General features: G+C 44.4%; 1 protein-coding gene across 2 annotated transcripts in view; it reads right to left on the bottom strand.

Annotated features, from left to right (window-relative positions):
• EME1 (essential meiotic structure-specific endonuclease 1) overlaps positions 1–23705 on the bottom strand; it is a 50963-nt gene that overhangs the window by 18306 nt on the left and 8952 nt on the right. The window contains exons 2-5 of one of the 2 annotated variants that reach the window (XM_029600620.1): positions 19743–20558; positions 10454–10581; positions 10267–10356; positions 1065–1186 (exon numbers count right to left, since the gene is read on the bottom strand). In XM_029600620.1, coding sequence (XP_029456480.1) covers positions 1065–1186; positions 10267–10356; positions 10454–10581; positions 19743–20532 — 1130 coding nt within the window. In that variant the 5' untranslated portion in view covers positions 20533–20558. The remainder of the gene's footprint in view (positions 1–1064; positions 1187–10266; positions 10357–10453; positions 10582–19742; positions 20559–23705) is intronic. The other variant, XM_029600621.1, reaches the window with a different exon arrangement.

Raw genomic sequence — 23705 nt, 5'->3', positions numbered from 1 at the left:
ACCGGACCAAGGCTCACCTCTGAGGGATATCAGGGATCACCTCAGGAATTCTCGACTGGGGGAGGGACCCTTAGGTATCACCGCAGGAGAGCAGGGCTCAATCTTCTTTAAGGGAAATTTTTGTTTCTTCTTTGCTGTAATTGTTAACACTATTCCAGTGTGTGGGATAGTGTCCGCATTTGCTAGGAGACGGAGAGATACTGAAGAGCTGAGGTTACTGCAGGGGTATATCTAGAGTGAAGTCAGCTTTGAAACCTGACTCCGTCTCCCATCTGCTAGCAGAAGAGCACAATACCCACTGGTCCTGAGTCCATCTGGCTACATGCTAGGAAAGGAGGAATTTTCTGGGACACCACCATATGTAAGTAGCTGTGATGATATCACAGAAAAGCTGTGCTCTCTACCTCCATCTGCCGGTAGGGAGGAACAAACCACTTATCTGGACTGGTGAGCAGGATGTGGAAGAATGGGGAGAATAGGTAAGATGCAATGATATAAGGTGACCAGATAGCAACCCTAGTTACAATATGGAGCTAACTGGCTCTATGTCAAAGGGCAGGCTAATTCAGTCCTGGTTTTATCTTATTGCACACATGAACTCATAGTTCTGATTGTCCATAGATTTCCCTGAGAAAATCATAACTACAAGTCCATGCCTACAAAGGGAAAAAACCAGGACTAGATCAGCCTGTTCCTTATAACATGGAGCCAAGCTGGCAGCCCTAAGGGTACAAGCTGAAACAATAATTCTTTGACACTACTGCTTCTAGGGACTTGTAGTTCCAGTTTCTCTAAGAAAAGCAGGACAATTCCACATACTGGTTTGGGGGGGGGGGGGGGGGGAGGCCTGGATCAGTCTGTCCCTTGGGGCATGGAGCTCTCTGGTCACCGTATGATACGTTGTCAATGACTGGAAACAGAGGACCAGTCCTGAGGAGCAAGTGGCAGCACTGCTGAGTTCCAGCATGGTCAAGACACTGTGCAGAAAGGAGAGACTGGCTTCAATGTAGGCAGATCTGAGAGGGTTTCAGGCTAGCAAGGGGACCCAAAAAAGAAGTTCTAACCCGAAGTATTTTTCCATTTCCACAACAGCCAAGGATATGGTTTTTCCAGCACTTTTCATCACAATGTTTTCCACGAAGCGCCGGAGACTGGTCTGGGCACCTGTTGCATCACTGCAGACATTCTGTGGGGCAATGGGAAAAAATATTCTTTAAAAACCCCCCCAATAATAATTTATAAGGACCTACAAAATGTATGTTGCAATGTGGAAGAACAATTATCATTCTGGGTTACTTGTTATAGTTGTGAACTGTTTGCTATTTCGTATTGGCTCAATAAAGATATAAATTAAAAAAAAAACAAAACCTAACAACTTACAAGCTAGCCTAAAAGAAAACCAACAAAATTGCTGAGTTGTGACGATCTCATCATTAGGCTATTGAATTAGAGAAAATGTGTTAAATTAAAAGTAATTTTCTCCATTTGAAGGCAAATAGCTGCTAATAACCATAAGGAGCATTTCAATGTAAGATTTTGAATGCTTTTTTCAATAAAGTTTTGTACCTTGTGTCAAAATAATTGTCGGGTGATAACAAACTAGTATAACAAAACTTTAAAGTCCCAGCTGAATTATGCAAAACCAGAATTCAGTGAGGAGAGAAAATTAAGAAACAGCTTCAAAAGTTCCCAAAATGCTGAAATGAGAATACTGAGCCTAGTCCTCAAGATGTACAAACGACTAGATCATAAGAGTTGTGTAGCACCAAAAGATAGGAAAATTGGTTCTTACCTGCTAATTTTCGTTCCTTAAATATCACAGATCAGTCCAGTCAAGTGGGTTTATGCATCCCTGCCAGCAGATGGAGGCAGAGAACAAAACTTTGAGGCACTGCTACATAACCAAGAGTACCACCTGCAGTCCCTTAGTATTGACCTGTACCGAAGCCAAGATAAACCTCAAAATCCGAACCAGAAAAAAAAAACCAAAAAACCCAGGGCTGAAACCCCCTATGCTGGAGCCTCTGTCATCTCCAGACCACCAAAAACGTATGTACAATTGAATAAAACTCTTAGAAAACTTGTACAACTATCAGCAGAAACAGTCTCGGCAGTGACGGGAGAGTCCCTGGACTGATCTATGGTATTCCAGGAACTAAGATTAGCAGGTAAGAACCAATTTTCCTTTCCTGTACATACCCAGATCAGTCCAGACAAGTGGGATGTACCCAAGCACTCCTAAACTGGGCGGGAAACCGAAAGACCCGCTTGCAGCGCACTCTCACCACAGGATGCATCCTCCTGCACATCCAAACGATAATGTCTGGTGAAAGTATGAAGAGATGATCACACTGCTGTCCTACAAATTTCATGAGGCGAGAGCAACTGACACTACCCCAGAGGTCACCAGCGCTCTTGTAGAATGTGCTTTCAGATCCACTGGAATCTTGCGACCCTTACCAATATGTGTAGAACAAATGGTCTCCTTTAGCCAACGAGCAATCGTGGCCTTGGATGCCTTATCTTTCTTCATGCCCCCGAACAGCACAAAAAGATGATCCGACTGCAGGAAAAGATTAGTGACTCCAGATACCACAGAATAATCCGATGCAAATCTAAAAGATGTAACTCCCTTTCCCATGAGGAATCCTTAGACCAGTTCGGGAAGGCTGAAAGCTCCACCAACTGATTAATATGAAAAGAGGACACCACCTTTGGCAAAAAGGAGGAGATAGTTCTCAACGTGACCCCTCATTAGAAATGCGCAAGAAAGGATCCCTGCATGATAGAGCCTGAAGCTCCAAAATCCAACAGGCAGTACAAATAGCCACCAAAAACACCATCTTCAGCACGAGGTCCTTCAACATTGCCCTTTTCAAAGGCTCAAAGGACGCATCACAGAGCACTCGCAGAACTAAATTCAGGTTCCATTCTGGACACAGCTTTCAAAACAGCAGCTGCAAATGTTTCACCCCTTTAAGGAAGCATAGGCCACAGACCTATACTGCAACTTGCCCCTAAGGGAACCCAAGGCCGCAACCTGAACGTGAAGAGAGCTATAGGCCAAACCCTTCGACAAACCAGCCTGTAAGGAGGCCAGAATTTGCGGAATGTCCACTTGTAAAGGATCCAGCTGCCTCGGAAAACACCTCAACTCAAAAGGTCCTCCAGACCCTGATGTACGCTAAAGATGTAGCTGGCGTTCGGGCCTGGAGAAGGGTAGCAATAACTGGCTTTGAATACTCCTTCAATCACAGGTGCCCCCTCTCAAATGCCAAGCTGTGAGAAAGAATTGATCTCCCGACCCAAAAATATGGGTCCTTGATGCAGCAAGTGTGGCAGGTGGGCCAGTTTGAGAGGGCCCTCTTGTGCAAGATACACCAGATCTGCAAACCTGGCCACTCCGGAGCAACTAGAACCACTGGCCCCGGGTAGGACTCTATTCGCCGCAACACTCGCCTGACCAATGATCACTGGGGAAACATGTACAGGAATATCCCTGACGGCCAAGAGCACACAAGAGCATCCAGTCCCACTACGCCGACTTCTCTTCCATGACTTAGAAACCTTGTCGTCTTTGCGTTTGCTCTTGTTGCCATGAGGTCCAACTGGGGAACACCCCACCTGGCACAGATATGGTCCCAAGCTTCCTGGGACAATTCCCATTTCCCCTGGATCCAAATGCTGCCTGTTTAGGAAATCCGCCTGCACATTGTCTGACCCTATGACATGGGAGGCCGCAATTCCCTCGAGATGATTCTCCACCTAGGCAGACAGCTGCCAGGCTTCCAGGGACCTTCGCTTGACTCTTCGCCTCTCCTTGCCGGTTGATGTACGCCATTGTGGTTGCATTGTCTGAGAATACTCTGACCATCCTGCCTCTGACCCAGGGAAGAAAGGCTTTCAGCGCCCCCTGTACCTCCCTTGTTTCCAGGCGATTGATGACTGACCAGGAACATTCCTGTTCCGACCAAAATCCTTGGGCTGTCCTCCCCAGGCACACCGCTTCCCGGATTTTCAAAGTCCTGACCCTTTTCCAGATTGGGCCGCAAAAGCCAACATGACAGACTGGATCTGGAACCTTGAGAGAGTGGCAACAGCAGCTGATACTCCTCCGACACTAGATTCCATCTGGACAAAAGCACGTTCTGCAACGGTCTCAAGTGTGCGAAAGCCCACGGCACGAAGTCCAAAGTGGAAGCCATGGACCCCAGAACATGTAAATAATCCCAGGCCATTAGCAGCGACAATCTCAACAGACAAGACAATTGTAACTGTAACCTTGTTAATCTCTCTGGAGTGAGAAACACCTTGCCCTTCTGCGTGTCGAACAGTGCCCCCAGATATTCCGATGTCTGGGTTGGCACCAGTTGACTCTTTGCCATATTGATCACCCATTCCATGACCAAAAGGTGTCCAACACTCACTGAAACGAACGCACACACTCCTCCTTTGTCTTTGCTTGAACGAGCCAATCGTCCAGATAAGGGTGAACCAGAATACCTTTCCGCCGAAGGGTGGCAACCACTACTACTATCATCTTCGTGAAGGTGCACTGTGCCGTGGTCAAGCCGAAGGGAAGAGCTCGGAACTGGTAGTGTCATCCCAACACCATGAACTGAAGAAACCTTTGATTGTCCTTTCGAATGGGAATATGAAGATAGGCCTCCGTCAAATCCAGCGACGCCAGACACTCTCCTTTGCGGACTGCGACAATCACCGTTCGCAAAGTTTCCATTTGAGAGCAAGGGGACCTTCAGGGCTCTGTTGACCTTCTGCAAGTTGAGGATGGGCCAAAAGGTTCCTTCCTTCTTGGGCAGCACAAAATAAATGGAGTATCTGCCCCATCCCTGCTCTTCTCACGGGACGGGAACTATGGCATTTAGCTACAACAGCTGCTACAGAATCCCCCACACTGCCTCCCACTTGCTCCCAGAGGTCACGTGGGACTCTAGAAAGTTCTCTCATCCCATCAGGGAAGCCTAACACGTAACAGTCATGCACCAACTCCAGCACCCAATGGACCAAGGTAATCTTGACCCACTCCTCATAAAAGCTGGACAATCTGCCCTCTACTGCTTCTAGGGAGGAATGGGCGAAGTTGGCTTCATTGGGACGATTTCCTGCCCCCAGCTCCTTGGCCAGCACTATTACTGGCAGATCTATGGAGCCTTGAAATAACTGCTGCCTTCCACTGCTTTGCACCCACTCCAGAGGAGGACTTACCGGCGTAGAAACTATGCGACTCATGAAAACAGGCCCGCGACGGGAAGACCTTCTGGGTGGACTTTTTAATCTTCTGGCAACCTGTTACCTTTGGAATCCCCCAAAGACTTCATCAGCTGGTCCAAATCCTCCCCAAAATGGAGCCTTCCTTTGAATGGAAGAATACACAATTTCGCCTTGGACCACATGTCCGCCAACCAATCCCTTTGCTTTTATCATATATTCCAGGTTCTACTCTTCGGAAGGGTTAACAGCAAAGCCCAATTTTCTATCCTCTCTGAAATAATCCCCTTTTAAGATAGAGCAAAAAGTTGTTTCCTGGTATTCCTGGTTTTCTTAAAGTATTTGGATTACTGGACATGTACTAAAGGCTGGAAGTCTTATGTCCTTCCAGTAGAATCTCCCTTTTTTTTGCATTGTTTTGAGTCGTCAGGAGTAAAACATCATTTTGTATTCTTGGAAAAGTTATTATGGGGATTTATCTGACATCTCTGATATTACTAATTGCCTCAGGTTTTATGGGTTTCAGTCTTACAAATCGCTAAGGATACATTTTTTTGGGAGAAGATAGTAAGCAACTGTTTGCTTGGTTACAATCTCTTTCTCTTCTTGCTATCTGTGTTCTATGAACTCCTGTTAAATTACATAATGTTAATCCCTCTCATTCTAATTCAGGCTGGTTTTGCATGTCCAAGATGGATACTTGTTATACGTTTTATGTTATACGTTTTATTAATGTTTGTTGCAATTGTAAACCATTGTGAAGGCCAGCTCCAAACAACGGTATATAAAAACAAACAAATAAATAAATAAATACTTTTCATATTTTATTTTATGGTGGTAATGTTCAGCCATTCAGATTGTGAATTTGGCACATCAACGCGGAGATTTTATATCCGCATATGCCTCTTTCATATTATACTGCGATTTTGAAATCTATTTAAGTCTTAGTCTATCACCAGAGAATGGGAAATTGTTAAATATGCCATTGCCTGTTGTATGTCAAAGTATCCTGACCTAGGGTGTTAGAAGGATTGGATTTTGCCAAAAAAAAAAAAAAAAAAGGGGTTCTTATTTACTAATTTTCATTCCTGCAGTACCACAGATCAGTCCAGACTCCTGGGTTTTGCCTCCCCTCCAGCAGATGGACAGAGAAAGTTTTACTGACCCTGCTACTTAACCTCAGTATTAATCTATACCCAAGCTAATCACAACAAATTTCAAAAATGTCCAAACTTTCAAAAAACTTACAAAATATGAAAATATTCTCTGCTATAAAAACAGAATGGGCGAATTCTGGACTGATCTGTGGTACTACAGTAACGAAACTTAGCAGGTAAGGACCAATTTTCCTTTCCCTGTATGTACCCAGATCAGTCCAGACTCCTGGGATATACCAAAGCTCCCTACTCAGGGTGGGACCTGGAGAGTCCTGCACCCAGAACACTTTTGCCAAAAGATGGGGAACCCGTATCTCCCACATCCAGATGATAGTGTCTTGCAAAAGTATGTAGTGACTTCCAAGTCGCTGCTCTGCTAATCTCCTGTGGAGAAACAAGCTGAGCTCCGCCCACGAGGCTGCTTGAGAACATGTAGAATAAGCATGTAATCCCTCCGGAACCAGACAACCCAATTTAACAGATGCGGAAGGGACGATCTGTTGGGCAAATCGAGCCTCGGAGAACGGAGACTTAAAAGAAGGTTTCTACCTTACCTGGTCTCGGCATTTCCTGGTCTTGTACCAGGCGGTCTCTGGCTGCGGGAGGAGAGGGAAATACCTTCACCGCCGCGCTCAATTCAACATCCACTGCCTCTAAGCCACCCTGGGGGCTAAGTCCACGCCGGGAGCCGGCTACCGGACTGAAGCTTACCTCTGAGGGATCTCGGAAATCACCTCAGGAATTCTCGACTGGGGGAGGGACCCTTAGGTATCACCACAGGAGAGCGGGGCTCGTCTTCTTGAGGTAAATTTTCTTTCTTCTTTGTTTTAGAATTGCTAACACTATTCTGGTGTGTGGATGAGTCCTTATCTGCTTTAGGAGACTGAGAAATACTGAAGAGCTGAGCATGCTGCACGGGTATATGTAGGCTGACGTCAGCTTTGAAATCTGACTCAGTCTCCCATCTGCTATCAGGAGTACACTATACCACTGGTCCTGAGTCCATCTGCTACACACTAGGAAATTGCCCAGGCTGCAGAACTGCAGGTTTTGCACCCATCTATCATCTTCTGGAGACAGAGAAATACTGAGGAACTGCAGGTAGCATGTGTGGTTAAGAAACAACGTCAGTAAAATTTCTCTGTCTCCATCTGCTGGAGGGGAGGCAAAACCCAGGAGTCTGGACTGATCTGGGTACGTGAAGGGAATATTACTTTCTGGTTGAATTCAGTATGCTTTATGTACAAATATGAGACTGCTGCTAAGCTAATTGTGCATTTGAAATCTCTAGATTTTGGGATCCTGTGCAGAGAGGCTGCTACTATGTAATCATAATTCAATTCTGATGAGGTTTTCTTATTTGCATGTGGTTCATCATCAGAAGATGGATTCCACATGCTTTAGTATTAGACGTTTGTGTTTTTTCTTTAAAATCAATTTAAAATATTTGAAATAAAAAAATTGGTCCGACATGGCTGGTTGTTCATGAAAACTGCACCTATATCTTGTAAAGACTGCATTCGTGAAGCTCTACAAGGCATATATCCAACAAACAAATTCCTTCATTCAGTAAATCCTTACTAATTTATTATTTATTTATTTTATTTAAGCTCTTTTCTATACCATCATAAAGCTAGAAGCCGTCACAACGGTTAACAATAAGGCACTTAAAATAATGTTGTTTAACTTTTATTTTATCATCTAGACAGGTGCCTGTAAGGTACGGTACAGAGTTTCATAATAGCTGTAAGGTGCTAGGTGAGGTTGTATGTTTAGGTTTATCAGGTCGGTTCAAAATTATTAATAATCTACACGTTATCTGTTACTGCTTAAAAGCACAAACTCATCGCTTTCTACAATTCTTTGGATTCTATTCTCCATTCTCTTTGTGGTATGCTTGTTTAAATAGCCATGTTTTTTAGGCTCTTTTTTAATAGTTTGATGTCTTTTTGCAGTCTGATTTCTGATGGCATGGTGTTCCATAATGTAGACATTCTGGGATTTACCTAAAAATTGTGGCCATGATTATTATTCACTGAAAAAATAAAACACAAATTTTCATCCTCACACAATTAAAAAGTCATAAGACCTTGAATATATAGAAATAAGAGAGCTGACAAACAAGTCTCAGCTGTCCCCTTGTTACAGCTAATGGTTCATTACTGCTGTGCTGTGTAGCACAGCAGAGAAAGATCAATTAGCTTTTCCCAGTGTTTTGGTCTACACCGCTAAGGATATAATCCAGCTGAGAGTCATAGCAGCTTAACCACTTGTAGGATGTCACTCCTTATTGATGTGGATACATTTTGGTGCCCTTACATTCTATTATACAGTAAGGCCTACAGATCAGTATTGCATTTTTACCATTTTGGAGGGCTGTGGGATGTATATTTTCATTTTCTCTCCCTACTGAAATGTATTTTTCCATGTTTCAGCTGGGTCTTTAAGGAAGTTGTTATTCATAAAGCATAACATTAAGGATTACAATTTAAAGACCAATGTTGCATCTGGATGGACTTCCATATCAGCATTGAAACATAGAAACATAGAAATGACGGCAGAAGAAGACCGAATGGCCCATCCAGTCTGCCCAGCAAGCCTCACACATTTTTTCTCTCATTCTTATCTGTTTCTCTCAGCTCCTTGTTCTATTCCCCTTCCACCCCCACCATTAATGTAGAGAGCAGTGATGGAGCTGCATCCAAGTGAAATATCTAGCTTGATTAGTTAGGGGTAGTAGGGGCAGTAACCGCCGCGATAAGCAAGCTACACCCATGCTTATTTGTTTTACCTAGACTATGTTGTACAGCCCTTGTTGGGTTTTTTTTTTTCTTCTCCCCTGCCGTTGAAGCAGAGCGCCATGCTGGATATGCATTGAAAGTGAAGTATCAGGCACATTTGGTTTGGGGTAGTAACCGCCGTAACAAGCCAGCTACTCCTCGCTTTGTGATTGCGAATCCTTTTTTTCTTCACCCCAGTCGTTGAAGCTATGCAGGATATGCGTGAAGCAGCAGTTTTTTGTTTTTGTTTTTTCCCCTGCCGTTGAAGCAGAGAGCTATGCTGGAAATGCGTGATGTATCAGTCTTTCTCCCATGCCGATGAAGCAGAGAACCATGCTGGATATGCATGGAAAGTGAAGTATCAGGCACATTTGGTTTGGGGTAGTAACTGCCGTAACAAGCCAGCTACTCCCCGCTTTTTGAGTGCGAACCCTTTTTCTTCTCCCTTGCCGTTGTAGCAGAGAGCTCTGCTACAACATTGTGGTGGTTATATAATATAATAAGGCAATAGTAAATCATTTTGAGATGGGGATAGGTTTTATGTGAGTGATGGATGGATGAATATATGTGTAAGAGAAATGTATGAGAGAGAATGGGATTTTAGGTGGGTGATAAAAATTACAGATACTTTTTGAAACATTTAGATGATTTAAATCAGATGAAAAGTTTTTGTACAATAGAAATATTTAATAACAATAAAGATATATTTGAAAATTGAAAAGTTCATATGGACATGTGTAAAGATATGAGCATTAGTAGATAGGCTGTCTATATATAGATTTAATGAAAATTATTTTAACAAATAATTTGCTGAAAAAAAAATTGTGTTCACCAAAGTCTGATGACTATACATATGTAATGGGTTAGGGTCCATGACTGTACCTTAATGAGCTCCTTTTTCCATATATTTATATCAATTCTATTTAATTAATTGTATATAGGGTGTTGTTTTCTTTTATACTATTCAAGAGTCAGGTTCTTTGGACAATCCTGGTAGGTGGAATCTCATGTTCTAGCTCAGTATACACATATCTGCTAATCTGGTTCTGGGGTAGCAATCAGGTCAGGGAGGATGGGACACGGACATCCATTTCTCTTACCTGCCTGGAACTGTGGATCATGGACTCAAACTCACCCCTGGGGACCAGAACTACAACATTGGGCTCTTCTAACCAGGGATCTTCTTCCACCTGAGAAACAAGCAACACAGTAACTAATTAAAGTCTTTGCTGCCAGAAGTCAGAAAATCATCTCAGCAAGTTTCACAGCTAGCAAAGTCTCTTTTACCTGAGATGCCGCAGTCCTCCTCCTCCAGCAGATACTGTAAGGTATCGGCTGTTTCTCAATCAAACAGCTGGACTCCATGGCCTGGAGGGCACTCAGGAGCTGCCCACCACCTTCTGATTGCAGGAGAGCTTGAAGTGGATAGAAGAGGAAACCAGATCTGAGCTATAATCCTCATGTCCCAGATCTTACTCCATCTCCTACAGAGTTCTGTGACAAACTCCTTCCACACCCCCCCTCTATAAAAGGTGTTCAGACTCAGGCCCCACAAGGAGCTCCTCGTAGCACACACCGATCCATGAAACCCTAAACTGGCTGCAGAATCAGCTATGGCCCTTTCCCCACAAGGATCTGACTCCAAAGTACCTGTTTCAAAAGAAGGTAAAATTAGTTCTTACCTGAATTTCCTTTCCTTTAGTACAGTCAAACCAGTCGAGACAGATGGGTTATCTACATCAACCAGCAGATGGAGAGACCAACAGGTTTGCTGATGTCACTTCATACAGGCATCTGTGCAGTTCTCAGCCTGCCAGTATTTTCTGTACCAAGCTAACTGTGGACATGCTAAATAAACCCTATTATAATACAGAGACGCACAGGAGTCTCTTTTTTTGTTTGATTTTTCATTTTTTTTAAATGGACCTCCAGAAGGACAAGAAAGTTGAGTTTAGAAAGTTCGCAGTAACCAGAAGAGAGATGTTCACCTGCATAGTGGCTTAACAACTATTTACATTCGTCAGCATTATGTAGAGAAACAGTAAGTACAGAGAGTTGTAAGTCTGGCAGAACAGGGGGCGTCCTAGTCTGGGTCTGAATGTACTAAAGAAAAGGAAGTTATCAGGTAAAATCTAATTTCACCTTCCTCTATGTCCAGACAAATGGGATGTACCCAAGATACTCCACATTGGGGCGGTCTGCTGCTAAACCCGCTCTGAGCACCTCTGAGGTGAAGGACACTGCCTGACTGCCATGTCTAAGCAATAGTGCTTAACAAAGAAATGCAAGGGGGAGCAAGTTGCCACCTTACAAACATCAAACTGAGACATCAATCACAGCTCAGTCCAAGAAATGGCTTGAGCTCTCATGTCATAAGCCCTCGCCTGCTTAGGGAGGGAAGTACCAGAATCCACATAAGCTGCTATAATGACCGCCTTAATTTAGCACTATTGTGACTTAGATGCCCCTTCACTTCTTCAAACATGAGACCAGAAGACAAAAAGATGATCAAATTTTCAGAAAGCATTAGTAAATTTAAGATAACCAAAAGAATCCTTCTGACATTTAAGGCATTAAGAAACCTAAACTATTTTGCAGAAAACAGACCATTAAAAGTAGGCAAGCACACATGAAAGGCCAAAACCACCTTTGGCAGGAAAGAGACCATCCAAATCCAAACCATTTCCTTTGAGATCTGCAAAAAGGGTTCCCTGCCACTCATTTCTATGAGCAGAGCAAATAGCTACCAGAAAATCCATTTTCAAGCTTAGCAGTTTCACAGAAAGTCCTTTAAGAGACTCAAATTAAGTCCCTACCTCAAAGGACAAGACCAAATGTAGATCCTAAGAAGGTACCAGCGAATGAAGTGGAGAGTTAATATGCTTAATGCCTCTTAGAAAGCATGACTTGTCAGTATGGGAAGACAAGAGTTTATCCAAAATATGACCTCTGTAACCTGCAAAGGCCACTACCTGCACCTTCAAGGAGTTGAGAACCAACTCCTTGGAGATCCCCTCTTGCAAGAACTCCATAATTTGTGGCACTGTTGTTCTACCAGGAGTACACTGATTTTTTACACACCAACCTTCAAACACTCTCCACACTCACACATAAGCCAAGGAGGTAGAAAATGTTCTAGCGTTCAAAAGAGCAGTCACTACTGCATGAAAATAACCTTTGTTAACTAATCTTGCCCTCTCAAGGGCCAGGCCATAAGACAAAATTGATCTGGATCCTTGAGCAGAACTGGACCCTGTGCCAGCAAGGCCGGATTGAGCAGAAACCTCAGAAGATTCCTCTGTAGCAACCACATGAGATCTGCATACCGTGACCGCCTATACTAATCTGGCACTACCAGTATCACCAGATTGGGATACCCCAAGGTCCTCTGGAGAACTCTGGTTATCATGGGCCAAGGATGTCCAGCAGCAAAGGCTGAATCAAGACATCAATTCCCAATGAGCAGTTCCCTTCAGCTGAAGAACTGTCAAACCTTCGCTTTCCTGACAGTTACCACAAGATCTATATTAGGCATTCCCTATCTTGACACAATCTGTGTGAATGCCTCTTGCGACAGCAACTACTCTCCCGGATCGACCACATTGCAACTAAGGTAATCTACCCAAGTATTTCCCACACTTGCTATGTGAGCTGCAGACAATGATCTTAGATTCACCTCTGCCCAAACTATAAGCAAGTTTATTTCCAACAACACCTAAAGACTCTTGGAATCTCCTGGATGGTTTATATACACCACTGCTGTTGCATTTCTGGACATCATCCTGACCACTCAACCCCGCATCAACTTCCTTGGGAGTCCACCGATTCTGGCCTGAATGACCCAGACAATGCACTACCCAGCCTTTTAGATTGGCATCAGTCATCATCACCCATTCTGGATTTTCCAGGTCCATGCCTCCCGTTATGTTCCTTCAACATGTATCGGAAGCCTAATGAAATAACTCTGCAACCAAGGCTTCCATCTAAACAGTAATGCCCTCTGAAGAAGCCTCATGTGCATTCTCGCATACAGCACCAAATCCAGGACTGCCACCATGGAGCCTAGAAGTTAAAAATAAGACCACATGGTCGTACTCCTTGCAACCAGAAACACTCGCACTTGGTAACCTATTTTTTTCATCCTCTCTTTCAACAGCCAAACATGATCCATCTTCATGTCAAAACAATCTCCCAGATAATCCAAGATCTGGGACAGCTGTAGATGGCTTTTGGAGAAGTTGACTATCCAACTGAACTCTTTCAGAAACTGAACAACCCTCTGGGTGACCTGAAAACTCTCTGAATAAGACTTTGTTCCAATCAACCAGTCACCCAAGTAAAGATGAACCGATCTTCCCTCCTTGTGCAAGGCTGTCACTACTACCACCATGACTTTTGAAAAGGTCCTCAGAGCTGTTGCCAAACCAAATAGCAAAGCCTGAAACTAGAAATGTCGACCTAGGACTGCAAACTGCAGAAAGCACTGCCTGTATTAAGATGTGAAGATAAGCCTCCATTAGGTTCAGGTTAAGAAAACTCCCTTTCAAACTGCCAGATTCACTGACCTCAAGGTCTCCATCCGAAAATGAGTTATTTTCGGGAACTGGTTCACCTGCTTCAGATACGAAATAAGATGGAAGGATACGTCCTTCTTCAGAACTACAAAATAAATGGAGTACTGGTCAAGACCTTCCTGCCCATCTGAAACTGGAATTACTACCTTCAAGCAGAGAAGCCTTTCTAGAGTCGCTTTTATTACCTTCCTCTTTTGGCCTTGAGTCCCAAAATCTATTACAAGCTTAGAAGCAGACATCTTTGTTCTGTCCTCTGGGAGCTTTGTAACCTTTGCGGCTCCCCAAGCCTTTGCTGTGTTGTTGAGATCCTCACCAAATAAAAGGTGCTCTTTAAAAGGAAACTTATTTGGGCTTGACTTCAAGACAGAGTCCACTGACCAATTCCTGAGCTAGAGAAGCCTCCTTGCCGCTACAACAGATGCAATCCCTCTGGCAAAAGAATGTAACAAATCAAAACAAGTGTCGGCTAAATAGGCTGCAGCATATTCTAACAGAGTTATCATCCAAGGAACCCTCCTGCGCATGCTGTGCCAAACACAAATTGGTTCTCGCCACAATACAGCTGCAGGATGCAATCTGAAGGGCCATGGAGACCACATCAAAGGCCTGCTTGAGAACAGACTATCTTTCTGTCCTCAGCATCCTTAAGGACTGTGCCCCCCCTCCACTGGAATGGTGGTTGCTTAGTTACTGAGCAGACCAAGGCATCCACCCTAGGAAAACAGAACTTCTCACGTTTCTCAGGACCCAAAGGATACAACTTGGACAGTGCCTGACCTTTAAAATTTATCTCTGGAGATACCCATTCTAGATCAATCAAATCCTGAACAGCTTTATGCAATGGAAAAAACTTGGAAGATTTATTAATTCTGACCATAATAGGGTCCTCAGTCTTACTGGGAGCTTCATCTTTTCCTCCACAATGCACAGAATATGCAGAGAATGAAAGTTAAGAGAGAAAAATTGATTCTTACCTGCTAATTTTCGTTTCTTAGTAGTACCACAGATCAGTCCATAGTTTCCTCCTTATGGAAAAGGTGGACTATCAAGATACTATCTACTGCTTCTGGAGGATATTACCTGTCCTCCAAATCCTAAGAACATGCCATACTGAGTCAGACCAAGGGTCTATCAAGCCCAGCATCCTGTTTCCAACAGTGGCCAATCCAGGCCATAAGAACCTGGCAAGTACCCAAAAACTAAGTCTATTCCATGTAACCATTGCTAATGGCAGTGGCTATTCTCTAAGTGAACTTAATAGCAGGTAATGGACTTCTCCTCCAAGAACTTATCCAATCCTTTTTTAAACACAGCTATATGAACTGCACTAACCACATCTTCTGGCAACAAATTCCAGAGTTTAATTGTGCGTTGCGTGAAAAAGAACTTTCTCCAATTAGTTTTAAATGTGCCACATGCTAACTTCATGGAGTGCCCCCTAGTCTTTCGATTATCTGAAAGAGTAAATAACCGATTCACATTTACCCGTTCTAGACTTCTCATGATTTTAAACACCTCTATCATATCCCCCTCAGCCGTCTCTTCTCCAAGCTGAACAGCCCTAACCTCTTCAGCTTTTCCTCCTAGGGGAGCTATTCCATCCCCTTTATCATTTTGGTTGCCCTTCTCTGTACCTTCTCCATCGCAACTATATATTTTTTGAGATGCAGCAATCAGAATCGTACACAGTATTCTGTCGTGTCCGTCGGTCTCAGACGGCTTCGACCTCTGTGCCTCACCTTTCTTCCTTCTCTCTCCTCAAGCCTTGGGAAGATGGCTGCTGCCGCATCTTCATGTCGCTCTCTCCAGTGTCCCTGGATCGGCAACGGCGACGGTGTTTGCCATGATTTTCCTGAGGGGCTCCTAGGGTGCGAGCGTGCACGCCACCCACGTCTTTCTCCATGTCATGGCGGGAACCTCGGGGGCGTCCCCTCCGAGTGACATCATCACATCTTGGTATTTAGCCTGCCCTTCATTTGCTAACTATCTGAGTTAGCAAGGATTGGATTGCCTCCGGTCTAAGCTGCTCTGCCGCTTCCCAGCTGCCACAGGAAGCTCTCTCTGCCCTTCGGGGTATTTCTTCCTAAACTGGGTACCCGCTCCTCGGGGGTCCTTCTGCTCTATTTCAGGTACCTATCTTGGGATACTAGGTACTCGCTCCTAGAGGGCCTGCTCTCCCTAATCTTGTACCTGCCACTGAACAACTTCTGCCTGCCAGGACCTTCAACTATACAGCTTCTGCTTCAGTGAGTACTAACCCTTTCAGTCTGTCTCACCTTCAGCGCTCTGTCTCCATCCAGGACCTGTCCCTGCTACTCTGCGCATCACCTACTCGAGTGTGAGACTGATCTCCTCTGCTGAGGACCCCTGGACTACTTCTACTGGGTTACCTTCATTGCTGCCCACTCCCCGGGCAGTACCATCGAGCTGTACAATAAATACAACTTCTCTGTGTTTGCGTGTATAGAGTCTAGCCTAGTACTGCGGTTCCTCAAGGGGCTCCTCCCTGTGGGAGTGGCCATCACCGCAATACCCAAGAATCCACTCCAACACCTCATAACCATAACATATTCAAAGTGCGGTCTCACCATGGAGCTATACAGAGGCATTATGACATTTTCCGTTTTATTCACCATTCCCTTTCTAATAATTCCCAACATTGTTTGCTTTTTTGACTGCCACAGCACACTGAACCGATGATATCAATGAGTTATCTACTATGACGCCTAAATCTCTTTCTTGGGTGGTAGCTCCCAATATGGAACCTAACATTGTGTAACTATAGCATGGTTATTTTTCCCTATATGCATCACTTTGCACTTATCCACATTAAATTTCATCTGCCATTTGGATGCCCAAATTTCCAATCTCAGGTCTTCCTGCAATTTATCACAATCTGCTTGTGATTTAACTACTCTGAACAATTTTGAATTATCTGCAAATTTGATTACCTCACCTGTATTTCTTTCCAGATCATTTATAAATATATTGAAAAGTACGGGTCCCAATACATATTCCTGAGACACTCCACTGCCCATTCCCTTCCTCTGAGAAAATTGTCCATTTAATCCTACTCTCTGTTTCCTGTCTTTTAGCCAGTTTGTAATCCACGAAAGGACATCACCACCTATCCCATGACTTTTTACGTTTCCTAGAAGCCTCTCATGAGGAACGCTGTCAAACATCTTTTGAAAATCCAAATATACTACATCTACTGGTTCACCTTTATCTACATGTTTATTAACTCCTTCAAAAAAGTGAAGCAGATTTGTGAGGCAAGATTTGCCTTGGGTAAAGCCATGCTGACTTTGTTCCATTAAACCATGTCTTTCTATATGTTCTGTGATTTTGATATTTAGAACACTTTCCACTATTTTTCCTGGCACTGAAGTCAGGCCAACTGATCTGTAGTTTCCCGGATTGCCCCTGGAGCCCTTTTTAAATATTGAGGTTACATTAGCCGCCCTCCAGTCTTCAGATACAATGGATGATTTTAATGATAGATTACAAATTTTTACTAATAGGTCTGAAATTTCATTTTTGAGTTCCTTCAGAACTCTGGGGTGTATACCATCAGGTCCAGGTGATTTACTACTCTTCAGTTTGTCAATCAGGCCTACCACATCTTCTAGGTTCACCCCATCTGAATCATTACCCATGAAAACCTTCTCTGATACGGGTATCTCCCCAACATCCTCTTCAGTAAACACTGAAACAAAAAAATCATTTAATCTTTCTGCGAAGGCCTTAACCTCTCTAATTGCCCCTTTAACCCCTCGATCATCTAATGGTCCAACTGACTCCTCATCACTATTCCCCTGGGAAAGTGTAGGAAGACCATCAAACCTTCCATCATCCTCTTCCCTGGCCCTCTTTTTCACCTTGTACTCTACAGGAGCCACTGGCCGAGTGGGCTCAGCGTTAGACCCTAGCTCTACTCCTTGACCCATACAGAATGTCTGCAAACCTTTAAAAAAAATTCTTTGGATATGATAGCCCATGGCAGAGAAGACACATCAAGTTTAGCATAAAGCTGCAATGTTGCAGAACTCAATGCAGCCAGCTGAGCAGCCCAGTCTTTTTTTCTTACAAATCTTACAGGTTTAATGGAGGAGGGCCTAACTTACTATCGCTGCCCCATGGGTCTAAAATGGCCGTCGAGGCTCCTGCTGCTTCCTAGACCTCGGTGGTAAAAACAAGAGCAGTGCATCTCCAACTGCGGACCCATGGCTGAAAATTCGCTGCTGCAGGAGTTCTTCTCTAGCCTTTTGGCATTTGCGGCAAAGTTTTGTACAAACTTCACACAACACGGTGCACTTCCTACTCTCCGCTGCATTAATATAGCCATGTCAGCTGTGACCTGCCAAAATCCAGGCAAGACCCCCCTCTCCCCCCTCCACCCACCGGCAAGCCCCTGAATCAGCCCTCACCCGGGCCTGCCACCAAATGCTGACTGGAAGTTGGAAACTCACCATCACGGTCCCGCTGCTGAAGAAATCTCTTCTACTGCAGCCAAGCAGCCTTTTCTTTGTCAACCTTTGCTTAACATTAAAGGATCAGTGCCCAAAGGAAGAAATTGCAGAGGGGCCAGCAAAAGAAAAGGCGAGAAGACAGCATAAAATGGAAAGAGTAAGGAAAAAGGGAAATGTAGCCCATCAGTCCCCGTCCCCCCTTCCCAGAAGCCCTGTTGTCCTGCCTCGCTTCACTGAGGGAGGGAGCACCAGGCTTTCACCTCAGAAGCCAAAACTTCCCTACCTTGAATTAATCCTTTGGGGGTTTTTTGTTTTTTAAATAAGAGAGGACCCTGCTCAAATAGGGAGAAGGAGAAAGGTCTTTCACCTCAGTCTACCAGTCCATAGCACGGGATGCCTATCTACCATCTGCTGGAGACAGAGAATACTGGCAATCTGATGTCTGCATGGATGCCTATATGGCGTGACATCAGCAAACTTCTTCACCTCTGTTTCCAATTGCTGGTCAGTAGTGATAACCATTTGTCTGGACTTGCCTGACTGGACAAAGAGGAAACTACATTTTTCTTAATTGTGTACAACATATTTTACCGCTTTACTCATTCAAAGGAAGCTACTCAAACACACCAGTTGCTATCACACATGGACTCAGCCAATGCGCATGCAGTATCATTAAACCAGCCCTTCACTATGGTTTCCCAACAGCCCTATGGAGTTGCTGCTCCAATTGGAAATGCAGACAAAATTGTAGAGCCGGAGTACTGGGAATACAACCAGACATTACTACTCACATGAACGGTCCCCTTAGAAGCGAGCACCATACTTTTTTTTGTTACGATCATTATTGTAAATGATGAGGATGCTGCAGAGATGGTGTTCACAGCCCCCAGGGAAAAGCGAGGACAGGGGGCAAAGAGGGCATCACAATCATTGGCACCTAGTGGCCAGACTCAGGGTGTACAACGATTGGGTTCCAGAAGGAGCCCTAGGTCAAGGTCCCTGGCCCAGGATTGACACTGGATGGCAGGCAAATTAGGAAAAGGAAAAGATTAAAAATGGGGCCCAAACCCCATTTAGTTGCAAATTAAGTTCTTGGCACTCAAGTCTGAAATGAGCTGGAAGCCCAAAGGAGGAGAAAACTGTCAGGCAAAGAAAATATCCCCCACACCCTACCCAAAATGTTACTATAAATGAAAACTAATCATTTTCCATGAGAGCTTGCAATCGCGGAGACCACAATCTTTTTACATGTTTTGACATATTACTATGACAAGGAAAAAGTGGCTTGTGATGTTTGAAGAAATTGGTTTCATGCCAAGCGCTAACTGGCAAAACTTAAAAGGGACCTCCATTGAAAACTAAAACCATCTGCAAAATCATTACCTCCTTTGGTAAAAAATCACTGTTGCAGTCTTCTAATCACATCGGAGGTCATTCTCCTTTAATAAGGTTATTAAACCTATGCTCACAATAATTTTCATATCAGTGGGCTCAATGTATAGAGCCTGGATTAGTCCTGCTCTACTGTACCTGGATCAATGAGCACCTGGATGTATTTCAGGCACTCCTCAGGTCGCTGTGCTTTTACTGCTCGTGCCAGGGCTGCCTTCCTTGCTTTTTCCTGCTCCCAGCACTGCTTTTCCTTATCAGCCTGGAGCCCTTCCTGTGCTCTCCTCCTCCTCTGCACAGGTTGCTGGGTTTGTTCCATCTCCTGCCTTCTCCACTTCACTTTTTTCGGTGGAGGGGGCCCTGCAGGATCTACTTCTGCCTTCTGTATATCAGCAGTGCTGCCCGGAGGCTCCAGCTGCCACAGTGGAGTCATGGGCAACGGCTCTTGCTTGGAAAGCCAAGTGATGTTGTCCTGGTCACTGTCCAGCGGCCTTGCAGAGGAGACTGCAGTTGCCTCCCCTGCTTGCTGGGCCTTCACTGAGAACTGTGCTTTTTGGTCAGTGCCAAGTCTAACACGTCCAGCATTACTTACAAAGTCTTCAGTGCTGGGCTTCTGCGGCATAGACTGGGAGGAGCCACTACTGGAGGCCAGGAACCTGCCCTTTAACCTTTCTGCCAGAGATACAATCTCTTCCTCCTCCTCACTATCAGTATTTATCATGGTGATCACCTTCTCAGACAGGATAGTTCGGGATTGCTCCTGCGTGGCACAGTCAGGAGAGGAAGAGTAGGGAGTGTCAGAGTCAGAGCTGTCCAGCACAACAAGTGGGCAACTGCCTCCACTCAGTTGCTGAAGGACGGTGAACTGAGGCAGCTCAACATCATCATCCTCGCTCTCGCTGGATGCAGGAAGCTTGCTTTGTGGGCTCATTGCAGATTGTTCTGAGACCACCTACGCTGGAAAACACAGCAATGAAAACAAAATATCATTCAGTTTAGCCCAGCCTATGACTTACATCCTATTATTGGAAATCACGCGATACAAATAACATTTTGTACCCTTCTCTTTCCCAGCGACTTCCTTGTCTTCTGTTTAGTCTACTTAATTAGGACTTGCACTGAGCTCACCCTGCAATCAAAGGGGCAATGGGCATCCGAGATGGAAGCCCTACAGAATCATGATCTGCAATCACAAGGTTTTTCTTCCTATTGCCTCCCTCGCCAAGTTCACCCATTCAGAACCAAAGCTAATACAGGTCAGGAAGTGTGGCTCTTAATTGCCAGCACTGCACTGCATACATTGAGTAGCACTATAGAAATGTTAAGTAGCGGCAGTAGGTGCCAAGAATGAGCCCAAAGCTCATTTTGAAACTTGAACACAAGGCCTGTATCTTATGTCCAGCAAGTGTAGCTGCGGAGGACTGCCTGCAGACCCCCTCCCTGTTCAAGGGTTGAGAACGAGGCTTCATTAGAGAAAGGATAAAAGAGAGGTCTCAGATCCAGACAGAGGATCATTTCGTATGAAGGAAATCTTTCTGACTAGTTTTTGAGAGCTATGCTTCCTTTATCGGGTCAGTGAAGAAAGAGCAGGCGCAGATGTATTCAGTTATCCAGCTTGTTTGTTGACCCTTATTTCTACATATTCAAAGTGGACTAACATGGCAAACACATTACCATGCAAATGCCATCAAACAAGGAAAATGGGAGAGAAGATACAGAAACAGTCCCAATCATTTTGGATACCAGTGATCTGATAAAAAAAACAAAAAAAAAGAATATTCCTTGGATATATTTAGAGTAATTTTTAAATGAAAGAAAAAGCCAAAAGTACTTTGATTTGCTGCTGTTCTAATTTTTGAAAGGTCAATTGCTACAGAATACTATGATTTCAGGTATGTGTCAACGCAACTCAGGGGCCTGACAATTCTGTGTAAGGGAGGTGAGGGTGGCTTCAGCCTTGTATCAGCATATCTAAGTGGGTTTGTTGTGCTCATGCCATTACAGGAATAAACCTCACTTGTTAAATCAGGATTTGTTGGCTGCAATGTCAATGACTTACATTTTAATTGCTATTATTGTATTTCATTAATATTTGTACCATTGCTCAATTCCTTCTGGACTTTCTATTTTGACAGCATATTGACAAGGGCTTGAAAATATTAAGTTTAAATCCAGTTTTGCTAATGGTCTCAGAATATAAGGAGATGAAGATAAGTTTAAGAGCATGCTTGTTACTGTAAACCTTGTACGTCTACTTCAAAGAATGTAGGAAATATCCTAATTCTAGCTAATAGGACAAGCAGCCAAAATGGACTCTGATGTCAGTAAAAATGGACATTGCTGTTCTACTATGGGCAGCCAAATGCAGAGACTGCAGCTCTGTGTACGTGACTGGCCTGGACAGATTTATGCTCCCCCCTCCGCCCCAGCCAAACCGGAGCTGAAAGAGGCTAAGAGAAACACAGCTTCCCACCTCTTGCTTTGCCTCCAGGCATCCAGGGCAGAGGTGACTAGTGGAGTCCAAGGACACAGCAGAGCAAGGTATGAGAGACGGGAAAGCTGAACTGCCTGTTACTTTGGTGACAATGACTGTCCTCTCTGCCTCTGTGCCAAAGACTTTTGAAGGGAGAGACCTCCAAGACCAGCCCCAGAGATTGTGAGCTGCTGCAAGTCCCGTATGGTAAACTGTAGTTCTATTCCCCACCCCATGGGCTATTAAGTTAGAGCTTACTAGCAGTTCAAACGTCTCTATTAAAGAGAGGTGATGCCAATGTTAACTGTAATCTGATAAACCCTGGATGTCAAGCATGCTTTTGTAATGGAGAAATTACTTACCTGATCATTTTGTTTTCCTTAGTGTAGACAGATGGACTCAGGATCAGTGGGTTATATGCTCTTCTGCTAGCAGATGGGAGACTGAGTCAGATTTCAAAGCTGACGTCACTCTAGATATACCCCTGCAGTAACCTCAGCTCCTCAATATTCTCTTCGAAAAGCCATTGTGGCTATATCTTTGCTTAAATAACTTGATTAAACTGGTTCAACTAATTTCCAAACTGGAGACCGCCAGTGCACTCAACCAATTAACGCCAACACTGGACAACTAGGGGTAGGCCGTGGCTTACCCGTATTTGCTTACTCTCAAGGTTCGCTATCCGAGGTTTTCCTTTTCTGGGGCAGCCTTGGGCGGGATGCTGAGTCCATCTGTCTACACTAAGAAAAACGAAATTATCAGGTACCGTATTTTTCGCTCCATAAGATGCACTTTTTTTCCCCCAAAAGTGGGGGGAAAATGTCTGTGCGTTTTATGGAGCAAATTTAAAAAAAACAAAAACACCTAACTACAACCAATGTTTTTTTTTGTCCCCATTCCCCATCCCAAGCCTTTAAATTTAATTAACTACAACCCCCCACCTTCCTGACCCCCCCCCCCCCCAAGACTTGCCAAGAGTCTCTGGTGGTCCAGCTGGGGTCCAGAGCCATTTCCTGCACTCAGGCTGTTGGCTGCCAGTATTGAAAATGGCGCCGATAGCCTTTGCCCTTACTATGTCACAGGGCTACCGGTGCCATTGGTCGGCCCCTGACACATGGTAGGAGAAAGGCTGTTGGCTGCCAGTATTCAAAATGGCGCAGATAGCCTTTGCCCTTACTATGTCACAGGGGCTACCGGTGCCATTGGTCGGCCCCTGTCACATGGTAGGAGCAATGTATGGCCGGCGCCATCTTGTGCTCCTACCATGTGACAGGGGCCGACCAATGGCACCAGTAGCCCCTGTGAATTAGTAAGGGCAAAGGCTATTGGGACCATTTTCAATACTGGCAGCCAACAGCCCGAGTGCAGGAGATCGCTCCGGACCCCTGCTGGACCACCAGGGACTTTTGGCAAGTCTTGGGAGGAGGGGGGGAGGTTCAGGAGGATGGGGGGGTTGTAGTTCATTAAATTTAAAGGGTTGGGATGGGGAATGGGGACAAGAAAAAAACATTTTATGCCCTACCCTAATTTACTCCATAAGACCACAGACGTCTGGGAACAGAGCCGCTTAAGCACACCATTTTTTTTTTCATTTTCTGGCTCTGAATCCTAGGTGTGTCTTATGGAACTAA

This window comes from Rhinatrema bivittatum, chromosome 4 (assembly GCF_901001135.1).
Source record: "Rhinatrema bivittatum chromosome 4, aRhiBiv1.1, whole genome shotgun sequence".
Taxonomy (NCBI): Eukaryota; Metazoa; Chordata; class Amphibia; order Gymnophiona; family Rhinatrematidae; genus Rhinatrema; species Rhinatrema bivittatum.
Note: the sequence above shows the minus strand (reverse complement) of the source record. Positions and strands in the feature narration are given on the sequence as shown.